This window comes from Eimeria necatrix, genomic scaffold (assembly GCF_000499385.1).
Source record: "Eimeria necatrix Houghton genomic scaffold, Enh_scaff109, whole genome shotgun sequence".
Classification (NCBI taxonomy): domain Eukaryota; phylum Apicomplexa; class Conoidasida; order Eucoccidiorida; family Eimeriidae; genus Eimeria; species Eimeria necatrix.
Window position 1 is genome coordinate 13541 of NW_013651882.1, and position 14102 is coordinate 27642.

Genomic DNA, 14102 nt, shown 5'->3' on the forward strand with positions numbered 1-14102 from the left:
TAGCAATCATAATTCCATGACAAGACCTAGAATGGACTTCAGCATACGTTGGCACTGCGGTGCCCTCAGCAAGGACAGCATCCAGCAAATGAAACGAGAAGCGTGTAGCGTAAAACGATGGGGAGGTATGAAATCTCGTAGAGTTCTTCAGTAGAGAAAGTCACTAGATGACGACAAAGCGTGTGTTGGGAACTCCGTTGGTTCTGCCGTCTCCTTCAAGTGCGTCGCCATCCCAAAGAACAAGGCCCACTAAGGAAAATGACATATCTGTATCCAGGTATACGGTACCAACGGTTTCTGAAATAATACTGCGAACGCGAGGAATTCCTGTTTCCGTTGATGCTGAAGCCGTGTACCAGCGACCACCTAGCGCTCCTCTTGGAGCGCCGGGGATGGTCCCATGAATTGAGGTGGTAAGCGGTCGAGCTAACATGCTTACGTTTGGTTCTCCATCGGTCAAAAGCCCATGTTTCGATTCCTCGTTGTCAAATTGGGCTGTTGAAACTATTGAAAAGTGGGAGTCAAGGTGACTTGAAACATGCAACTTGCTACCACGACGTATGGCTCACACTAAATGAAGCTAGAAAACTAACAAGCTAAAGCTGTAGTTAAAAGCGCAGTCAGAAAGCCACCAACTTGAGGTACGAGCAAAAAAGTGGGAAATAAGTCGTACAAAAAATCTGGACGCTGCTTCAAAGTATTAGCGTTGCACTCGACCATATTCAAAAGACAAAACGAGAGTTCTCTCTGTGTTACGGTTTCTCATGTAGAAATATAATCCCTTCATACATCAGTCATCTAATAACCGAAGCAGATGTTGCACAAATCAAAGATACACAAGTTCTCTGATGATCGAAACGGACTTTGCACACATCAAAGATCTGCGAGCGATGCATCCAAAGCAGGAAAGTATCGGCGGTTGCCCCTGAAGGCGCAAGCCACCAGTTCAAAAACAAATTCGTAAGAGCAGGCTAAATTTCAAAGAGTGAAGATATTTACGTTCGGGATGGCGTTTTGCTTACCCAACATCCAGAAGTAAACTACTACTACTGGCAGGTGTGACTCGCATGAATATAGCAATAAATTTCACTATAATTGACTCTTAATACACAAACAAAGCTACTAGGGATCACAACGGGAATGGAGGTTGTCCCTCTCAATGAAGCAGGCTGTCTCCTTGTGCACAGTAAGCCCCAAACGATGAGCGCATGCTTTACAGAGAGGGCGTGAGAAGCCACATCTTTTTAAATGGTTAATGCTTGGAGTACCACGAATTGTGCACAGTCTGACACTTTTGACATAATTTTTGCGCAGCCTGTTGTTCAGCACTCCAAGCAGCGACGCATGAGCCCCGCAGTCGGCACCGTGGGGTTCCGTTTTCTTCTGGCCATTTGTCTCACAACTTTGTTGTTTATGCAGCAGTGGGCATCATTTCGGTGGTATCCACTTGTAGCTTCTTCAGGCTCTCTCACCGGTGTGTCGGCAGTACGCACGCGACGCACTTTCGCGGTTTCCACGGCAAGCTCTGTCTCTACCTGCTCTCGTATAGGTCGGTATTCGAGAGTTCATCTACTCATCTGTCCGGGGTCACACGCAAGTACATTATTCCGTGAGCCTGTCGGTGGCGTGCAGCTTTTCTTGACGCCTTCTCGACCGCGGAGTGGAGCAGTTCGTCTGTACAGTGGCACGAGACAACGACACCAAGCAGCGATGGCGGCGACCACACCGAATGCCAGCAGTGCTGTGCCCACGATGGAGCAGCTACATGGTATGGCCAAGCGTGCGAGCGAGAAGGGTTGGCCGTCCGCAGACGTGCGGGAGCTCTACATTTCCTTCTTTGAGCACGTGAAGCACAAGAGATATGCCTCTTCCCCCGTGGTGCCTCATGGGGACAATACCCTGCTGTTCATTAACGCTGGTAAGGTGTGAAGCCGTTTCTTCCAGAGCTGCGCCTTTCCAGGCAGCCTGAGAGTGCGGCGACTTCACGTGTAGTGGCTTAATATTCCCGGTTTGGCTGGGTGCGTGTGTACATGCTGTACTTAAGAATAACTGGAGCTCTGCAGTTTTGCACGTTTTTTTCTGCATGACATGCCCGTACATCTCGACAGGTATACTGCTTTCTTTGTGAGCAAGCGCGCATTTCTCTCGCTAATCACTGAAACGTAGGCGTTGTTTGCTTATGGGACTGCAATGTCTGAACGTGTGCTTGGGGAGAGTGGTGGGTAGTGTGGGCGCTTGGGTAACAGTCCCGTTGTCTCCTCTGTATATGCAGTGCCAACTGTCTTTTTCATTTCTCAAGGACGTATGCAGCTGTGTCCTCCGTATACCTGTCTCCTTGATGCACTGTCTGTTCCAGCCGTGTGTACACGATTTCGCGTGCCGGTAGGATCTTGTTTTTCTGGGTGTTCATCCTTGCTCCTCTGTTCCAGGCATGAATCAGTTCAAGCCGATATTTTTGGGGCAAGTGGACAAAAATTCCCCGCTCGGTACGACGAACTGTTCTGACAGCTGCTAGAGCAGACAGACTCTGATGCTACTTCGCCTTTGGTGTTGCTTTGTTTCAAGTCGCATAAGTGCTTGTTGGAACATCCTTATATGCAGGTTTCCCCCTCCAATCCATTCCTCGCTACATCTGTTTTTTTTCTCGCTTCTGTTGTGCACAAGTGCCGTCACGTTATTGCACCACTTACACGACTAGACTTGATGAATTTCAGTGTGTTGTCGTAGCTAAGTTCTCTGCTTGGTTCGCCCATTTGATTCATGCGCTTTTGGCTCTTTGCGGCTATAGTGCGCATTCACCGCTGTGGAAGATGCCCACCTGAACGAAAATAGCCGCTATGTAGTGGACGAAGTGGAATCGCTGGCTGTGCTTGCTTTATCCAGGGAAACTGCGTCGTGTAGTGGATACTCAGAAATGCATCCGAGCTGGCGGTAAGCACAACGACCTGGAAGATGTGGGGAAAGACGAGTACCACCATACTTTTTTTGAGATGCTTGGCAACTGGAGCTTTGGGGACTATTTCAAGGAAGAAGCCATTGAGTGGGCGTGGAAGTTGCTAACTGAAGTTTACAGACTTCCCAAAGACAGGTAACGTAGACAAATGCTACCAGATTTAGTGAACTTTATTTGTAGGAAGCTTCACTCCCTGGTGTGTGCGAACGGCCGGCAGTACAGAAACGGAAGAGCAGATAAGGACATATTGCTTGTCGTGTTCCATGCAAGATATCCTTGTAACTGTGTATTTGTGTCCTGATCCCTTCACACAGCAACACAACGTAGTACTTGCGTTAGGTTTTCGACTTTACTGTTTAACAGCGGAATGCAGCCTTCTCCGCGGTCTGTGCGCGCTGCAGTAATCATTTGTTAGATTTTTCAGCTCAGCGTAATTTTGCGGATGTGCTTACTGCGAGAGACTGTACGCGACGTACTTCGGGGGTGATTCAAAATGCCCCAGTTGCCCTCCGGATTTGGATGCGAAGAAGTTCTGGTTGAAGTACTTGCCAGAAGATAGGTGGGCATCTTCTCTAGTTTTCGCGAACGATTCATGAAGTCTGGTGTCGATCCATGGGCAGCTGATTTCCTGAGAAATAGCGCTTCTGAGGATATTTTCTCAAATCTTCTTGCATATGCCTGCATGCGCCCAGCTGCGGGTGGACTCCTGGCCTTTTCATGCATGGGCACTCCATTATTGTGCTTACGCAAATAATTTCTTTGTGAAGTTACGCATCCTCCGCCTTCTTGCTGCTTTTGGCTATCTGATGGTCTCCGCATCCCTTTCACATTTTTTGGACGCTTTACTGTTCAGAGTACTACCTTTTGGCGCGAAAGAGAATTTCTGGGAAATGGCAGATGTCGGACCATGTGGCCCATGCACGGAAATTCATTACGACAGAATTGGTACGTATGAAGCCATGGAAACATACTTTAAACCATTCAAACAGCTAGACAGCTGTTACCGTTAGATAACAAATCGCCGACGCATTTTTGTTCTTGCAATGCAGGTGGACGCAATGCTGCAAGTTTGGTAAATATGGACGATCCCTCTGTGCTGGAAATATGGAATTTGGTTTTCATGCAATTCAACAGAGAAAACCAGCAAACGCTAACACCCCTTCCCGCCCCATGCGTCGATACGGGTATCGCACACTGCCACCCAGAATTCTTGGAATCTGACAATGCCTGGTCTAGTTGGTTCGGTGCTTCTGCGTCATGCTGGATGCCCGTGTAATGTGTCTTCGAGGCTTGCAGGGATGGGGCTGGAGCGTCTCGTCTCAGTTCTGCAGGGAAAGCAATCTAACTATGACACTGACCTTTTCTTGCCAATTTTCGAACGCATTCATTCATTTAACCCTAAACTTCCGAAGTACGATGGAAAGGTGAGGATGTGCTGTTCACCTGCCGTCGTTTCTGTCCGACTGGCCAGGCGAAACCCCCGTACTTCGCGAACTGTGCTCCTGCCTCTTACTTGGTTTCGCTGCGTTCCGCTCACCGTATGTATGAATATGGCTCGTCTTCCAGCGATGGAGTGTGTTGGACGTTACTTTTGAGTGTGAAGGCGTTTGGCTGTACAAAACCGCATGTTCGTGTCTTTTTAATTTAGTATTTGCGGTCATGTATTGGTACATGCTTCCTTCAGTGCATCGTTATGTCTCAGCAGGCGGAGGCCTAATAGTTTTCAACTGCTGCTCGTCAGCGAGCATCCAGGATATGATTTTGGCAGCGTATCCCAGCGCTTTTGCAGGTGTACAAACACGGTGAAAGACACTAAGACGCAGCAGTTCATTCCAACCGCATACGACCTCCATGTGATTGGCTGTTTCTCGCAGGTCGGTGCGGCCGACAAGGACAAAATCGATACTGCCTACCGGGTGTTGGCAGACCATATCCGCTGCCTGACTGTGGCCATCACTGACGGTGCCGAGCCGTCTAACGAGGGTAGAGGCTATGTCCTAAGAAGAATTCTTAGACGAGCGGTCAGGTTCGCCAAGCAAACGCTACAGCTGCCGGGTAAGATGACACTGGGTTGAGCTACTTAAGGCTTGTAAGCCCCTAGTGAAGCCACAAACAGTCACCGTCAAAGGCTCTCTTTGTCACTACTCCGTGTGCGACTGCATTCCTTTTTACGTCCCCGCGCTTACTTGTGTGTCTTGCTTCCAAATTTATTTTTTTAGCGGTTTTTGTCGCGAGTGGAACGTGATTTTCCTTTCAGACGGGAGTTTCCCACAGCTTGCAGCCTGCGTTTGCGCATCCCTTGGCACTGTTTTTCCGGAGCTATTACGGTCACAAGATCGCGTCCATTCCGTGCTTCTTAAAGAGGAACAACAGTTTACTAGGACGCTCGATAAGGTATTCCTTGGAATCAAAAAAGCAACTATATGTTTACGGCAGAATGACTCTGTGATAGCGTGTTGCGTGCGGAAGTCGTTTTCGCTGAATCGGAAGGCACGGCCAACGAGTACCGGGCATCTACCTCGTGCCTTTCACTTTCTTTTCCCACCTTTTTTTCTCGTGCATCGTGCATCGAACAGCCATTAGTGGGTATCGAGTATTGATGAATAGAAGCATTATGAGGATGGTTTTTTTAGGGGGTGGATCGTTTCAAGAAGGTCATGTCCTCACTCCCACCAAGTGGCAAGTTCCCCGGCTCAGAAGCATTTACTCTTTATACAACTTATGGGTTTCCACTGGACCTGACTCAGCTGATGGCGGAGGAGGAGGGTCGAGAGGTCGACGCAGAGGAATTCCAGATGAAGTTAGCATGCAGTAATTGGCTTCGTGCAGCATTAGCCTGGACACAGGCGTTCATTAGCACAATGCTTTGTGCATCCATGCCTTTGTACAGACAAGCCGGCAATGACTAGTTGACTAGCTTTCAGTAACTAATGTGCAAGCGCACATGCAGTGTTATTGGTTCTTGGAGCCAAAGGCACTTTCCTGCTTTGGGCGAGCGTCGAACTGCTTCTGTTGTACTATGCCCGCCGACATATCTTCTTCCGCGTTGTGTCTTAGTGATAGTTTCGTTTCCGTGCCGTGCGTTCGTGTATGTTGCTGTTCCTCGCCATACCGTTTTGACTTGCAGGTTCGAGGAGCACCGTCTAGCCTCAGAAAACATGGGATTCAAGGCCGGTGGTGGTGCCGCTGTCGGCCGCCTTCCACCTGACCAACATCACAAGCTAGAGTTGCAAGGAGTTCTTCCGACTGATGACTCGTTCAAGTACCATTGGAATATCTCCCAGCGGCACTACAACGCGGTACGTTGGAGCCGCCTGAGAATCGGCAAGGAGATTGGCCGTGTATTTCTTAGAAATAGTGCGTTCCTTGTGTCCCAGAACATGTAAATAAAACACTTGTAGAAGGCGAGGAGAACGCCTGGTATGAGTGCAGGGACGGCCGGTTACAACTAGACCATCAGCCGGCTAGATGTTTCCTCCCCTGGTATTTCCTGCCTTTTCCTTGCACATATTAACGGGCGTTCTTTGCAGTTGACGACTCTTCAATGTGTGCGATGTTGTACACGTCATTCCCACAAAAACCTTCACTTTGCTTTTTCCTTGAGTAAGAGGAAGTCTGCGATGCTCGTACTCATGACGCATTTGGTCCGCCACTTCTTGAGCCCCGATTCTGTTGTATATTTTCCAGGATTCTGAAACGACACCACCATGCACTTGCAAGCTACAAGCCATATGGGATGGAACAAGCTTTGCCGTAAGACTCACCGGTTGGGCCTTAGGGTGATTCCAAACTAAGGCACAACAAACTAGAGCACGTCGTAAATAGCGGTTGTGATGTGGCGTGTTCACCGTATTCCGTTCCTTTGGCTTAATCATTGCCGCATTGGGCTCTCAGGAAGTGGCTGCTGAGAACGGTACTGTTGTAGCTCTTGTACTCGACAAGACTCCATTTTACGCGGAGCAGGGTGGACAGCTTGGAGACGAAGGCTTTCTGGAGTTTAACGGGCATCACTTTAAAGTTAGAGACACACAGAAGAGTGGCAGCTACGTTCTGCATCTCGGAACGTTGCTTGGAGGAGGAGCATTGAAGGTAATTTCAAAACGATTAGCCAGCGCCGCGCGACGCGTGGGAAGGCAGTTTTGCTGCTCTGCTCGTGAATCTGAATTACGCAAGCATTTCCCCCCATATCTAAGTGGTACGTGAGGGTGGCTGTCTGCAGGTGGGAGACGTGCTTACACCTCACGTGAACTACGCGCGGCGTCTCGGTCTGGCCCAGCACCATACCGGCACCCACTTACTGGCAGCGGCACTTAGGCAGGCATTGCTACAGGAGAACAGCAAAGGCGAGAGTGGGAAACGCTCCGAGAACGCTTTTATAGAAGCGGAAAAAAGAGTTATCAAACAGAAGGGGTCTCTCGTGGAAGAAAAGAGGCTTCGGTTTGACTTTGACTGGGATGCTCCACTAACAAACCAGCAGATTGAAGCGGTCGAGCTTTACGTGCAGAGAGCGGTATGCGAAACATTCTAGCCTTGACGTTACGCTGGTGCAGAATTTGGTGCTAGCAAACTACATACTTAGATGTAACGGGTGGTTTGAGCGCCGCACTTCTCAGAAGGTGAACCCAGAGTGCAACTGCGCGGTCGCTTCGTGAGCTCTAGATGATCTGTGGAATCTCCAGATATCCTGACGAGTTGCCCCGTCCGTCTTTCCTTAGGCCAGTGTTTATTTGTGTATGGATGTTTGTTGTGAGGCCCTGTGTATTTGATATTGTTTCAGATTGCTTCCTCTTTGCCAGTAAATACGGCGGTGTTGCCACTCAAAACTGCCATGGAGCTCCCAGCGCTGTGCGCAGTTTTTGGTGAGGCATACCCGGATCCAGTGCGCGTTGTGACTATTGGTCCGGACACAAAAGAACTGCAAAAAATACAGGAGACACAGGGGGCCGACAAAGTGAGCTCCAGCGTGGAACTTTGTGGAGGAACGCACCTCAGCAACGCCGCTCAGCTTGAGGTAATGCCCAGGGAACTGTGCACGGAGGGATGATGATGGGGCGGGTCTCCGAATTGTCTCCGCACAGCGCAGCTCGTATGGAGATGTACACCAGTCGGTCTGTCGGCCGGCGCCGTAGCATTTGTCCAGTGCTTCGCCCTGACCGTGCTGTACAGGCAGGCACATGCGCTCTTATTAGTGTTCAAACAGGTTTGAAGTGCATTTGCAAGCATGCTTTTGTATGCTTGTGCACCGGTGGACATATTTGCCCCTAATTAACTGTTGCATGGTCTTGGGCAGGTTAGTTGATGCGTGAATGCATCGGGTTGCAGACAGCTCGTCTGGCAGCGATTGTTTTGAGGTGCAGGACTTCGTCGTGATATCTGAGGAGAGCATTGCGAAGGGCGTCAGAAGAGTAGTAGCAGTTGCGGGAGAGGCTGCAATTAGCGCTCGCAGTGAACTTAGAGATGTCTGCGTAAGCCAGAAGCTATGAGCTGACTGCTACAATTTGTTGTAGAGTTTGCTTCCGCAAGTGCTTCTCACTGCAAATGTGACGTACCCGAGGAGCGAAATCGCTGTGCGAACGTTTTTTCAGTTGTCCCTGTCGAACCTCGAGTCGGCCTCCCCAGCCTTCCCCTTCTTTGAAAAGGAGGTACAGCAGGCAAGAGCTTTTGTAGAAAGCAACAAAATGATTCCCCTACTGAGCAGGCGACGGCTGTTGGCGGAGCTTGAACACAAACAAAAGCTTGGGGTGCGTCCAAGAGCAATGTAGAGGCCCGAAGGCAATGCATTCCAGCCATTTGACGTTATGGCCTAGAAGCTCCAGATTTCAAAGAGACAAATGAGCAATTTGCATACGCAGTAGAGAAATTTGCAACCATTTAGCGCAGTGTATATATTGCCAGGGGTAATGGAGTTGCCACAGGAGTCCCGTTGGCGAGACCCCGAGTCTGTTGGGCATTTTTGGCTCAGCATCAGCATACACAGTTTTGCTTTGTCGTGTTTTGCGTGATGGCCTTGCGATAGCTGGAACTAAGCAAGTTTCGCGCAAAGGAGTTGCTGCGCGTGGGGAAGCTATCTGGGCAGGAAGCAGCAGCTGCTGCGGAAGGGAAGAAGTTCATTGTTCTTAACCTGGAGCAGCTGCAGGGAGACGGGAAGGCACTCGATGAAGCCGCAAAGGTGCACTATGCAAATGCGCGAGTTCAGTGTTTGCTTGCATGTCAGAACAATGGCAGATATGCATGCGGACACATTGTTGACTTGATGTCAAGATTTCGAGGGGGATTTCCAGCGGTTTGCTATTTTCTGTTTGTCGTGTTCCTGTGGCTTTCGTTTCATCAGGCGCTGCAGTCTGCCGCCCCTTCGTTGCCTTTTCTGCTGCTGACTGGGCTGGAGAGTCGGGGCTCCTCCTGCATTTGCTTCAGTCCAAAGGGCTCTCCCATAGTGTCCTCGCAGTGGCTTAATGAGGCGCTAAAGGAGCTGGGCGGCAAGGGAGGTGGCAAGGAGAGATGCGTAGGAGCTGCTAAGAACGGAACAGTAAACGGCTTGAAACGTGCCGTGGATGCTGCCATTGCTTTCGCTGAGGCGGCCCTGCAGTAAGGGGTGCCACGCTCTGCGGTAAACAATGTAGAAAACAGGGTGGACTCACCTTTTTTGGTGTGCACCGATGTTGGATGGCGCAGAAAAATGTAGCCGTGAGCAGCTGCTTACGGGTATTTTGGCTCGACGGGAGCGATGCCCCGCCTGAGGCTACCTTTTTGCGCTGTCTGCTGGGACCGTAGCACTAGTCCAGTTTTGACGGGATTAGTGTTCCCCTTTGTTTCGTATGTAGCAGCTAGACCGTCGACATGCCCTCTTAGCATTATCAGGGCGAGCCTTTGCTTGCGCTGTGTGGACGCTCTTCTTTTGGCATTGAACAGCAGTGTGCCTGTCCTCGTTGCCGCTGTTCCAAAGCGCGTTTAGAGCACTGCTCACATTGGCTGCCGACACATACTAGCTGTAGAGCCAGGAATTCATACGCATGCGTATTAGGCTCGAAGCTTCTCATCAGGGCGTGCAGCACATGAGGGATCACATAACCTTCCACCTGGCGGCACACCAGAGGAAGAGGTATCTATTCTCGTAAATTAAATAGTTCATTTCTACAGTTTACATAGAAAACAGCTGCCGAACGGGAGAACGCCTCTCTTCGTTTTCGCCTCGTGACCATATGGCTGTCGCTTAAACTGAACTTTAATGTACGGACACTCCAAAAAAAGACAACACACTTTCCGTTCGGCATTACGCCACTGCTACCAAGGGAGCCTCCTTTAACTGCGACTGCACTACAACGGAAAGAGAACTGCGCTTAGAGGAAACAAACCTCGGAGTTACCGGAACCAGGAAAGGCGGCCTAGCAACCTCGCAAAACGAAGACGAGGGCGCACAGCCAGCCGTTTTCATTCTCAAGTGGTTGCACGTGCTGCAACAGTGGTAAACTGCACAACTTTTGCCACCCGCAGAAGGTCCCTCTGCCCCCAAAGCAAAATAATCCCTGGCGTGTGCATACACATGTATATGTAACAATATGCACATACATTTATACATATGCACTCGCACTTTCGCATGCATGTGCATCAACCCGGTGTTTGGAGTGCCGAAACTCCCAGCACACGCACCACCGATCAGGCGACACTCCATTGGACATGCACGACATACAGATGATTAATTTGTGTCGATTCTTGGCGTGCAATATTTGTCTCAGCCAAGGTCCTGTACTGACGTGTGGTGCCTGAGCCACTTGGAAGGTCGTGGAGTTCCCTTCTTCCTGCAGTCTCTTTTCGTACAACAATTTTTCATTAAGTAGTACCTTCAGCCTCAGTCTCAACTCCATCAGTCAATAGGGGGCGCCCCTCGCTGAGCGGGAAGATCCTCCGGATTGCCCTTCATCCCCTGCAGCAGTAGCATGCGTTAGTAGCATTTAACTGGATTCAAATTATGCCTACCTCCACTACGCAAGGAGGCATCTCCAGCACAGCATGCTTCTGCAACGCAAGTAGTGGCTGTAGCAGCAAAATTCGAAGCAGCGAGCATCTGCTGTTACTTCACCTCTTCTAATGGCGTTGTAACCGCCTTCGGCACATCCATAAGCGTCTCCATAGCCTCCTCCATAGTAACCGCCATAGCCCGCATAGGTACCATACGGGTTTGGAGTGTACATTGGGGAATAGGCAGCGGCGGCATGGTAGCCATAGGGCCCAGCTGCAGCTCCGTAGCTCCCATAGCCGTAGTACCCCTGCTCATAGTAGGGGGAAGTTGGGTAGCGGCCGCCTGGCAAACGGCGGGCGCCTCTGTCTTGAGCAGGCTGGGCGTCTACCTACAGAACTCACCCGTAAAACGAAACGCACGCCTGCGCAATTAGATAAACAGTTTACTCCGCTACACTCATCAATATGCCACTTCACCTTGTGTTTGTAGAAGAAGCCACAGACACAGGCAACCACTCAGTCACGCATGCGCATGGCTCCGAGTGAGAACCACTTAAGCCAAGTTGGCCTTCACACAGCGGCAACCTGCGCTGTGAAGATGTGTCAAGACACGGCAGGGCACTGAGCTGTCCTTATATACACTCACTCTGTTGTCGGCGTCCAGTTGATGGGGGGAAGCTCCAACCGCAACTGCAACGGAGTCCACGGAGGTAAACTGTACGAAGCCGAATCCTCGGCTCTTCCCTGAGCCATCTCGAATTATTGTCGCCTAAGCACACACCCCAACTCGTGAAATTCTACCATGCACCAGCCGCCAACAGATACGAACACCCAAATGCACTCCGCAGCACCCACAGCAGCCGTACAATACGTAAAGCCCCACAGGGACAGGCAGTGGAGTACAGACATGTCTGCACAGTTCAAGCCGGACTTAAGGCTGCGTGGAGCAAACTACAAACAACCCCCTAGAAGACATCTGTGGAGACGGGGAAAGAAAGCGCAAAACAAGACCAGGTATTGATGCTGCGGAATTCTATAAAAGGAAATGAAAGCAGCAGAGACATGCACAAGGAAAGGAAAAACACTAACCTTTTCAATTGATCCGAACTGCTCGAAATGCTGCTGCAGAATCTCTGCGGGCAGAGTACGCAAAAATCGAAAGACAAACGCCTATGCCGTAGCCACTGCATATCCCGAATACTGAAGTTGACAGGCAGCTGCATGAGCTCTCTAAGATTTATCATAACGTTCTAAAGATTCGAAGCAAACCTTCCGTGATGGAGGAGGTTATGCCGCCTATAAATATCTTGTGCCTATTAGCGCTGCTGCAGCTCAGACGCCGCTCAGGCGGGCGCTCTGGCTGCCGCTCTGGAGCTGGCTTGCTGCTCAACTCCCTGCTCCACAAAACACAAACTCGGCAAGCTCATTTCTACACCTCCCAAAGTGTGGGTATAAAAGGATGCCCTTAGAAGCAAAGCCTGCAAGTGCACTCGCTTGATAACACCAGCTAGCGCGGGTCCTACAACCTAAATCCCGTAAAAGCAAACGCATCGTAGATCACCTGATATCGACCTGTTTATCCCTGATGATGTGTTCTGCAGTTAGGAACGCTTCTGTATCCAAGGGCGGACGAACTGATATGAAAGCATATCCTCTGTTCTTTCCTGCACGCATTTGCAAATCCCTAAACATGGGACATCAGCAGTGACCTGATACAAAGAAAAATGTTGCGTACTTAACTTTCAGCCCGCATGATCTACCCACCTGTAGCAGGGTCCAACTTTATGTCAATCTCATCTACCGTGACGAACCCTGAGAGATACTGCAGAAGTTCCTCACGGGTTACTTCCGGCTGCAAGCCCCCAACAAAGAAACTCCTGCACAAACAAGCCTTGAACATTTGGGGACAAAACCGGTGATCTTGAAGCCGAAGGTCTAGCACGTAACTCCAGGATGCTCCATGTGTAGTACTCAATCTGGGAAATGGAACTCTTGAGACACAAAATGCTTACAGTGTTTCTCTGCTATCTCCTGAGTTTCCATTTCTTTGCTTATCGTAATCTGTTTGTGTGGCATCCGATTTGTGGTGTCCAGCCACTCCCGCAGCACCAGAAGCCCCTGAAGAAGGGGATGCAGCATTCCCAGCGCCTGCTGGGGGATCTGCAGGCTCTGTTTCCCCATCAGGTGTCCACACGCTCTGTTCAGGGACAGCCTCAGATGAATCTTCCTGGTGGCCCCCTTGGGGCCCTACATTCTGACTGCCGCCACCCTCAGCACCCTGAGGAGAAGCGGATCCTTCATACATAGTCAAAAAAGCAGTCCCTGAACTCTAGGCTCAAGAGTCCCGTGGACGGGCAGGCGATTGCCTGGTACTAGTTCCACGCCCTTTCTCTATAAGCCGAGGAGCTCAGTAAGGGTTAATCAACTCCGGAGGCGCGGAATGGAAGCGCTTCTGGCAGTTCAGATTCCAGGAAAAGACCTGGTATGATTGACTTGAGTTTCCGCAGTTGTGTCGAAGAAAATATCAGAATTCAAGAGGAAACTGGATGAGAGAAGAAAACGACAAGAGAATGCGAGGCAAGGATACCCCGCACCTCCTGCGTCATCGGGTGTACGTGCACGCAAAGTGAAGATATATTCTCCACTACACCCGGAATCGTAAACTGTGACGAACAAATTAAACAAAACTAAGATAGTTTCCTCGCCTCTTTAAGCCTTGACCCCAACCCTTGGGGGCCCGCCGCTACGCATGCCGTGGGTTGTTTGCATGGGTCCTGTGGCTGCTGCGGTTCCAGGTGCCATGCTATTCGTTGTTTATCTTTATTTTGCGTAGACCCACAGGGTCTACTGTATATTTACAGCGTACACGCTGCGTGCAGCATTGCTAATCACGTGATCGCTCCATTGCATCATTTGGGCCAAGCCACACTGCCGTCACGAAAGCACCATGAGTGAACTGGCTCACAGCGGACGGATAAATGAGGCAACCCTAGGGTTAGAGGCTCTTCATCAGTACTAGGTGCAGCCCTGGAAGCATGACATCTGCTGAGCATTAGCATGCCGCGCGGAACCTTAAGCCAACTGTGTTGGTGGTAGTGCTTCACGCAGCAATACAATGAGGCGTCAGTGCTTGCCCTTTGCTTAACCGTTCAGACTTCGTCCGTCATGAGCTGTATTTGAGTTTGCCAGCCCA

General features: G+C 50.2%; 2 protein-coding genes across 2 annotated transcripts; one reads left to right on the plus strand and one right to left on the minus strand.

The window, feature by feature from the left end:
• Window positions 1-1710: 1710 nt before the first annotated feature.
• ENH_00003120 (alanyl-tRNA synthetase, putative) lies at window positions 1711-9542 on the plus strand (the record flags this gene model as incomplete). Its single annotated transcript, XM_013578267.1, has 19 exons — window positions 1711-1918; window positions 2430-2486; window positions 2884-3088; window positions 3414-3512; window positions 3807-3898; window positions 4003-4137; window positions 4250-4377; window positions 4828-5008; window positions 5211-5347; window positions 5587-5753; window positions 6081-6252; window positions 6641-6706; window positions 6848-7042; window positions 7173-7463; window positions 7731-7964; window positions 8311-8418; window positions 8539-8694; window positions 8970-9122; window positions 9285-9542. The coding sequence occupies 19 exons, from the start codon at window positions 1711-1713 to the stop codon at window positions 9540-9542; spliced, it is 3042 nt and encodes a 1013-aa protein (XP_013433721.1).
• Window positions 9543-10818: 1276 nt separating this feature from the next.
• ENH_00003130 (RNA binding motif-containing protein, putative) lies at window positions 10819-13214 on the minus strand (the record flags this gene model as incomplete). Its single annotated transcript, XM_013578268.1, has 8 exons — window positions 10819-10874; window positions 11031-11298; window positions 11556-11678; window positions 11999-12042; window positions 12179-12303; window positions 12471-12573; window positions 12674-12786; window positions 12922-13214. The coding sequence occupies 8 exons, from the start codon at window positions 13212-13214 to the stop codon at window positions 10819-10821; spliced, it is 1125 nt and encodes a 374-aa protein (XP_013433722.1).
• Window positions 13215-14102: the final 888 nt, after the last annotated feature.